Consider the following 8328-nt stretch of genomic DNA (forward strand, 5'->3'; position numbering starts at 1 on the left):
CGCCGGGGGCCGCAGGGCGCTGCGGCCGCCCCGTCCCTGCAGCGCGGCGCGGGCGGGCGGCACCGGCGAAGCACCTCGCCTCGCTCCATAGAAAATAATTTATTGAAATCACAGCTATACATGGGCGGGCGCGGGCGGGCGGCAGGGCCCGGGCGCCCGGTCCCTCGCGGCGCGGCCCAGCCCGGGGCTGCCGGCGGCCCGCGCTCCCCGCGGCACGGACAGACGGACACACTGCCGTATGTACAGACTTTACACGGAATAAATAAGGGACATGTACAGAGGAGTGAGAGCGGCCGCCGCGGGTGCCCGGCCGCGCTCTCCGCCGCGCCGGCCCCCTCCCGCTGCCGGGGCCGCCGCCGGGGCCGGGGCCGGCGGCCCGCCCGCCCCCTGGGTCCGTGAGCCCCGACGGCGCTCAGGGCCGGGCGCCCTGCTCGATCTGCTGGTGCTGGCTGCGCACGGCGAAACGGTTGACGTGCACCGGGATGGGCACCACGATCTTGGGGTTGCGGACGGGCTCGCCCGAGCGGTTGCTCACGTTGCCCGCCTTGATGCGTTTCCACTTGGCGCGGCGGTTCTGGAACCAGATCTTCACCTGCACCTCGCTGAGCTTCAGGGCGTGCGCGATCTGGGAGCGCTCCGTGAGGCTCAGGTACTTCTTGCAGTGAAACTCCTTCTCCAGCTCCAGCAGCTGCTCGCTCGTGAAGGCCGTGCGCCGCCGCCGGCTCTTGCCGGCCCCGGAGCCCGGCGGGGTTTGCTCCGCCGCGGGGCCGCCCTTGCCCTTGCCCTTGGCGCCCAGGGCGCCGGCGGCCGCGCCGTCCAGGAAGGGCTCGTCCTCGCTGTCGCCCGCCGAGCTCTCCTCCTCCCGCTCGCTGCACGGCGTCGCCGCCGACTTCACTTCCAGCTTCTCCTCGTCCGAGCTGTACGCCTTCCCGTCTGCAGCGGGGCACACAGCGTCAGCGCCTGCCGGCGCGGCCCGGCACCCCCGCACCCGCCCGCTCGTGGGGTCCCCGCGCCGCCGAAGCCCCGGCCCGGCACCCCCGCACCCTCCCACCCGTGGGGTCCCCGAGCCGGCAGAGCCCCGGCCCGGCACCCCCGCACCCGCCCGTGGGTCCCCACGCCGCCGAGCCGGCGGAGCTGCTGGCTGCGGGGGCGGCGTGGCCGGGCCGGCGGGGGGGTCCTGGGGGTCCCGGGGGTCCCGGGAGGCCGCAGCTCTCGCCGCGGCAGGCCGGGCCGAGCCGAGGCAGCAGTCGGACCCGCCGGATCGCGCCCCCCCCCGGGGTCTCCCCGCAGCCCCGGGACCTCCCGCACCGCCCGGCCGCGTTGACTCCCGCAGGTGAAGCAGCTTCCCAGCCCCCGGCCCGCACCGGCTCCGCGGCGGCACCGGGCGCAAGGAGCGCAGGCAGCGCGGGGCAGGCCCGGCGGTGCTGCTGTCCCAGCCCCAGCGCTGCCTGCGGCCTGGCCAGCTCTGCAGTGCAGCACCCACACACCCAGCATATCCACGGACACCCCAGGGCGTGAACCACCCCAGCACCTGCCACTGCCCCCGTGCTGCAGCATCCCTGCCCCATCCCAGCAGAGCACACCGCTGTCCTTCCAGGGCTTGTCCAGACCTCCACTTCCTGAGAGCTTGCTTCTCAGCTCAACCCTCCCTCTGCCCCATCCCACCGCATTAGACCACCTACTACTGTCCACTCAGCCAAGAGCAGCTGAAGGACTTTCCTGGAAACAGCAGCCTGACCCAGTGTCAGCCCAGCAAACCTTCTTTGCAGGGCTCTACAGGACGTGGGGTGTCCTGCTGCCAGCCGGCTCTCCCTCCCTCAGCCCAGGCTGCACTACAGCAGAGCTGTAAGGATGTGCTCAGGCAGCTGATGCTCAAGGCTTAGCTTCCTGCACAGATGGGCAGCCTGGCTGGGCAGGCTAGAGGCTGCCAACATCACCCAACAGACAGGACCTCAGCCCAGGCCACCCAGACAGGAGACAGCACTTGGACCACAGCAGACACCTCTGCTATGTTGCCTGCAAGGCTACCGATAGGGAATAGAGGAATGAATCTTCTGCTTGCCAGCCTCTTGGACCAGCCTGGTCTCTAAAGGGTTAAACACCCATGGAGCAAGGGAGGAACTGGGAGAGAGAGAGTTGAGAGGAAGGAGGCCTGGAATCCAGTCACTTTCTTGGCAGAAGGGATCCAGCAAAGGTCTCACAGGAGATAAAGCAAGATGATGCTCTGGGCCACAGCCAGGGGTCAAGGAAGGAGAAGACCTTCAGCTACCCAGCTATGAAATAGCTGCTCCATCATGCTGAGGCCAGAAGATACTACAAAATTATCCAGGTCTGACCCACAGACAGGAACTGCTGCTGGAAGGAGCTGGTCCTGAAGCACTGCCAGCTTCAATACAACCCTACATACAGAAGGGGCATCAGCAGCTCTCCAAGCCTCTGAACAGTGTCCAGTGACTGACAATCTCACCCTGGGCCACTGCAGCTCCAGCTGGCTCACCTCTGCTCAGAAGGGAAAGCAGGATAGCTCTCAGTTGACTGAGGGTGCAGGGCTGAAAACACACAAGCAGCAACTGCAAGAAACTGCTTAAAGCCAGGAGTCATCCTTGGGAGCCTGGTCTTCATGGAGCTCCCCCATTCCTTGCTGGTCCTGCAGCAGGTCTGCGGCTTCTGGAGAGTGGGTGGTTGACTTCTGAGATATGGAATTATGTGCCTGCTCCTCCTGTTTTGTACAGCAGAAAGAAACACCTCCACCATTATGCTGCAGAAGAATAGACAGTACCCCTTTCTTCATGAGGGCCCTTGAAAGAGGCCCGAGAGGAGGGAGAATCTCCCATATACACAGGAGATGCAGCAAAGACCCGGAGAATTTGTGCTTGTGCTGCTGAGGAAGTAGCAACAGGCGTCGGGGAACACTTTGGCTGCCAAAGGTCTCATGCAAGCACTAACTCTGCCCAAGAACAGGAGAGCTTTCATTGCTGTGTACCACCTCTGCCCAGGGAGCATAAGGCCTTGACAGGTTAGAAGAGCTCTTATGAGGACATCCATATCTTCACCAAGACTGCTCATGTGCCCTGCCCTGAGTCCGCTCTTTCCTAGGGACAGGGGAGGGCATCCCAGCAGCCACACTCTCAGACAGTGCTGATCTGGCAGTTTGCTCTCGTAGGCCTAGTCTGTGCCCGCTGGATACTGGAAGGAGACTGAGCTACCAACTGTAACATGTCACCTCATAAAGCATATACTATCTGTGGATGCACTTGTCCTAACCGGACCACAAATTTTAAACAGTCTCTAGCAGATTAACTTGTCTCCCATTTGTATCCTATAAAAGGGGTGGGTTTGCAAGGAACCTGGTGATAGAGTCTAAAACAGAGGGTTTTTACAAAGAAAATTGGTACCTTAGTCTGTTAATCTCCTAGTATTTCTTCATCAAGGAAGTAATGGAAGCAGTGGAACCCACCTGTCTGGTGGGAGGGTTTACTGAAACTTTCAAAGGTCTTTGACAAGAAAGAAAGTATTTATCATGAAGCAAAGTACTGTGAAATTGAAATATCAACAGAAGGCAATAGGCGAAGAATAGGATTGACCCATCACGTTGTTCTTCACAAATTCCTAGCTGTTTGGTGATCTTATTACAGAAATGGTAAGTACAGTGAGCAGAGACGGATGAGTGTCATAGCTGGCAAAGTTATTCAAGTCAAGGTGGAGTAGGGTCAGCAGGACCCAGATCAGGAACAAGTGTTGTGACAGCCAGCAGAGCCCAGTGTTGATAAACACACGAGAGCTCTTTGACATGTTCATGAGGAACAACACAGAACTTCTCCACCCTCCTCTTGACTGAATGTGGAGCTACTATGTCAAGCTAATAAAGGGTCTGGGCCCAATATCTGGGTCTCAGTGGAGACCTCTGCAGCTCAGGAGCAAACAGGTCTCAGGAGCGGGGTGGAGGGCTGGGGCACCGAGAGCCTTTATCCTGGATGTCACGCACTTCGTTGTAGTTTCAGAAACAAACCAGCCTCCAGGTTTTTCTGCATCTTACGAACAGTTTCCCTGCATGCCTTTCCTCTCTCAAGAAGTGTGTCAACAGCCAGAAGCAGGTTTGAAACATTTTAGTTGCAGAGAGAGAGCTTAAAATAGAACATCGGCTCCTTTGGCTGATCCAGCAAGTCACTGAAGTGATCCTGCCCCAATGGACACCTGTATGATGGAGATGCTAATGGAGCCCAGGGAGACAAATAGTCATTTCACTTGATGTCAGCAAGACAGGCAGAAGGAGGCAGTTCTTCTTCACATGATTCTTCTACAGATAAGAGATCTGTGGAACACCTTGCCCCAGGATGTGGCTGATACTGGGTTTGTCTCTCTCTCTCTCTCTCCTTTCTGGTGAACTCTGGTGGTCTTCCCTGGACATCTGCTTTCGGTCAGTGTCACAAATGGGACACTAAGTCCAGAAGCATTATAGATGGTTTTAGATGTCTCCTTTTGTCATGAATCATCTTTCTCTCACTTCCTTGATTGTGGAGCAAGCCCACAGAAACCATCTCAGGTGAAAACAAGGATGTTCAGTAAAACAAAAACTAATGTCCATCTCCAAGAGCCTTGGCAAGTACAGTCAGGGGAAGTGTTAGGTAAAGCAGAAGGTGGGCACATTTGGCCTGACAAATCCTCTTGGACCTGGTCAGAGCAGCCCATGCAGTGAGGTCCATATGGGCACACGCCTGTGCCGGAGCGCAAGCATCATTCGTGCAGTGCAGGCTCCAGAGCAAGCACAGTGCTGAGAGACAGCTAATAGGCAACAGAGAGTGAACAGCAGCAGCAGGACAAATTTCCTTCCATCATGAGAGCCAGTTACGACAGGGCAAGCCCTAGAGATGATATTTCTCGACATCGGAAATGACCACTTCCCGGAACAGCCCGTCTGAGTCCCACAGGAGGTGAGAACGTGCTGGGCTTAGCTACAGAGGAGCCACGGAGGGAGATCAAGCACAGCACAGTTCATTTCCCTGTCAGCTGGGAAGATGCAGTGTGAACCAGCCGCAGGGCCAGCAAGTTTGGGCCAGGGCAGTTCTGCCCTGAGGAGACTCTCACAGCAGAATTGGGACCGCCTTCGGCTTTCGACTCAGCACAGCGGCCTGGGAGCACCGCAGGAACACTGAAGCCTTGGTAACCCACAAAAGCAGTGGGGATGCGAAAAGCCCCAGTTGTCCTGCTAAGGGAGTAGGTTCAAGGAGTATTTGAGCAGAGGTAACAGCCTGCTAAGGAAAGAACAGGCAGGGAAGGGAAAAGACCCCAGGTGGCCGGTGCAGGAGGTGTGTGGAGACGCTAAAGGAAGCTTGGGGAACAAACAGCCAAGCGCTGCAAGAAGCAGCAGGGACTTCTCAGCACAGACCCGTTCCAGGAAGCCCCTGAGAGAAAGGTGGGTCTCGAGGCGAGCGCGGGAGGCAGCTCTCCGCGCAGGCCGCGTCAGAGAGAGACACAGCGGTCGCTTTGTGCCAGTCTGCCCGCAGAAAGGAGCCCCAAGCCCGCCGCTGCGGAAGAGACTAAGAGCTGGAGAGGGCTGAGGAGCAAAGAGCAACAGGTCACCGGGGTGATGCCTGCAGGCTCGGGGAGCGGCCGCGGCTCACAAAGGCGACGGCTCCGCCCCGGCGGCGGCAGCAGCCCCGAGCGGGGTCCCTGCAGCCGGGCCGCGCCGTCGGGCCGGGCACAGCGGCCGAGTCCCCGCGGCTCTCACAGCCCCGGGCAAAGCCGCTGCCGAGGCCGCGGGCGGACCGAGCCGGGGCCGCCGCCGGGACACGGAGCTGCCCCGCGTCGTCCCCGTCCCCGTCGCGGCGGGGCTCGGAGCCCCGCACGCCGCGGCCGCAGCGCGGCGACGCCGCCGGCAGGAGAGTGGGACCGGGGCCGCGGCGGGCTACGGGCGAGCGACGGACCGGCGGGGTCCCGCCGGCGCCAGGGGCTCCCCGCCCCGGGGACAGCGCGCACCCCGCGCCGCTCGCACCGACCGGGACCGGGACCGCGACGGGACCGGGACCGGGACACGCCGCGGCCGGCGCCGAGGCTGCGCGGGGTCCCGCGGAGCTGGTACGGCGGGGCGGTCGCTCCTTCTGCGCTCGCGGGCCCCGGGCCGGGTGCCAGGACCTCGGAGAGCTCCGCGCCGCCGGGCCGGGCCGGGCCGGGGCCGCCGCCGGGCTCCGGGCACCCCGCGCCGCCGCCCCGGCCCCGGCCCCGACAGCGGCTCCGCGGCTCTCCCGCCCCGCGGCCCAGCCCGGACGCGGCGGGAGGAGTTTGTATGGCGCCGGCGAAAGTTGCGGGCGCTGCGGAGCGGTAGAGCCGGCCCGGTCCCCCCGGCTCGGCCCGACGGGGCAGCCCGGGAGCGCAGCCGCGGGCAGATCGCCCCCGCTCGCCGGCGCGGCCCCGCCGCGCTGCCCGCCGCGTCCGGCTCCGGTCCCCCGCCCCGCGGAGCTGCACGGCCCGCGGCACCGCCTGTCTGCGACCCCCTCCGGGGCCGCGGGCAGAGCCCGGACGGGGCCGGGCGGGCGGCGCTAGCTGCGGAGCCCCCGGGCGAGACGGGCCGGCGCTCGCTGCGGGGGACTCGCGTCCGCCGTGCCGTTCTTACCTGCCAGGCCGGGGAAGGGGTCCGGGAAGTGGAGCGGGGGCTCGGGCGGCCCCTTGTCGCGCCCCGGGGGCAGATCCTCCGCCTCCAGGCCCTCGGCGGCCCTCCGGCAGCCGGCGTCGGGGTTGGCGCGCGGCGGGGGCAGCTCCTGCGGCGGGTAGAAGCCGTCGGGGGGCTCGGAGAAGCTGGGCAGCGCCGTGGTGAGCGCCACCATGGAGGGCACGGCCTGGCCCAGGCTGGCGCAGAAGGTGTTGGTGAGGCGGCCGGCGAAGGAGGCCAGCGGCGCCAGCGGCGGCAGCCCCGACTGCAGCGGCGCGTGGGACAGCGCCTGCGGCAGCACCAGCGGCCGGTACGGCATGAACATGGGGTAGCCGGTGTAGAGCAGGTGCCCGGAGCGCGGCGGCGGCGTCCCGATGAGCGAGTCGATGGAGAAGGCGGTCCCCTGGCCGCTGGGTCTCTGCATGGCGAGCGGGCACCGCCGGCTCAACCGGCACCAACTTTCCGGCGAGCTCGGGCCGCCGCCAACTCGCCGCGCCGCCGCGGCCGCCGCCGCCGCCGCGGCCCCGGCCCCGGCCCCGGCCCCGGCCCCGGCCCGCGCCCGCCGCCGCCGCCTCCCGTGGGCTCCGGCGCCCGGCGAGAGCTGCCGCCCGCCCGCCCGCTCGCTGGCTCGGCGCGGCAGAGTGGAGGCGCGCTCGGAGCCGCCCGCCCGCCCGCCCCGCCGCGGGGGGGCCGGGCCGGGCCGCGAGGGGAGGGGAGGGGAGGGGAGGGGAAGGGAGGGGAGGCGGGCGGGGGTGTCGCCCTCTGCTCTCATCCATCTTCCGCACATCACGGTCGAGTTCCTCCTTCAGCGCCCGCTCCGGCGGGGCAGGGCTCCCCGCTCCCCCCGGCGCGGCCGGCCCCTGGGAAGGCGCCTCCCCCTCCCGCCTCATCAGCTGTTATTAATGGTGATTGATGATTAGCAATTACGGGGCCAGCACAAGGGCGCTTTTGTGGGGCCTGGACGGGACGGGACGGGACGGGACGGGACGGGATGGGACGAGACAGGGCCGCGCCGCGCGGCGCATCCCTCCTCGCGCTGCCCCCGTGCCCGGGCTGGGGCCGGAACAAGGGACGGGCCGGAACGGGCCCGCTCCGCTCCGCTCTTGCCCGACCGCCTCCCGGCACCGGCCCGGCCCGACGCTCCTGACAGGGCCCCGACTGCCGGCGCCGACGGTGACCGGCGCCGGGACCGCCGAGCCTGGCTGGGAGCGACCCGGGGACCCCGGCACCGGGCGGGCCCCGAGCGGCCCGACGGACTTGTCCTCGCCGGGCACCGAGCGCCGCGATCCTGGCGCCGGGGCCGGGAGCAGGGCTGGGCCGGGAGCACCGGCCGCCCCCGCCGCGGGCCGCTGGCAGGGTCCGGCCCGCCCCGTTCCAGGCCGCGGAGCCGGCGCCCCGGTGCCCCGCGACGGGCTCGGAGCGGGGTCTCGGCGGCACCGGCGGGCGCGGGAGCCCCGGGACGGCGCCGCCCGGAGCCGCGCTCTGCGGGCTCGGCCCAGCTCCCGCCGGGCCGAGGTGGGACCGGGGGGCCTCGGTGCTCCGCGGGGCGCTGGGGCAGAGCCAGGCAGGCGGCGCGGAGCCCGGGCTGAGCGGGGCCGCAGCCCGGGCTGCCCCGGCTTCCCGGAGAGCAGCCGCTGCCGGGGTGCGGGAGCACCGGGTTCACCGGGAGCAGCCGCTGCGGG

General features: G+C 66.2%; 1 protein-coding gene across 1 annotated transcript; it reads right to left on the reverse strand.

The window, feature by feature from the left end:
* Positions 1-412: 412 nt before the first annotated feature.
* On the reverse strand, positions 413-7422 carry GBX1 (gastrulation brain homeobox 1). The gene is given in 5 exon segments (XM_067292557.1): positions 413-933; positions 6611-7153; positions 7156-7318; positions 7320-7355; positions 7357-7422. Coding segments are annotated over 5 exon segments (1329 nt in total).
* Positions 7423-8328: the final 906 nt, after the last annotated feature.

Source organism: Apteryx mantelli, chromosome 2 (genome assembly GCF_036417845.1).
Source record: "Apteryx mantelli isolate bAptMan1 chromosome 2, bAptMan1.hap1, whole genome shotgun sequence".
Classification (NCBI taxonomy): domain Eukaryota; kingdom Metazoa; phylum Chordata; class Aves; order Apterygiformes; family Apterygidae; genus Apteryx; species Apteryx mantelli.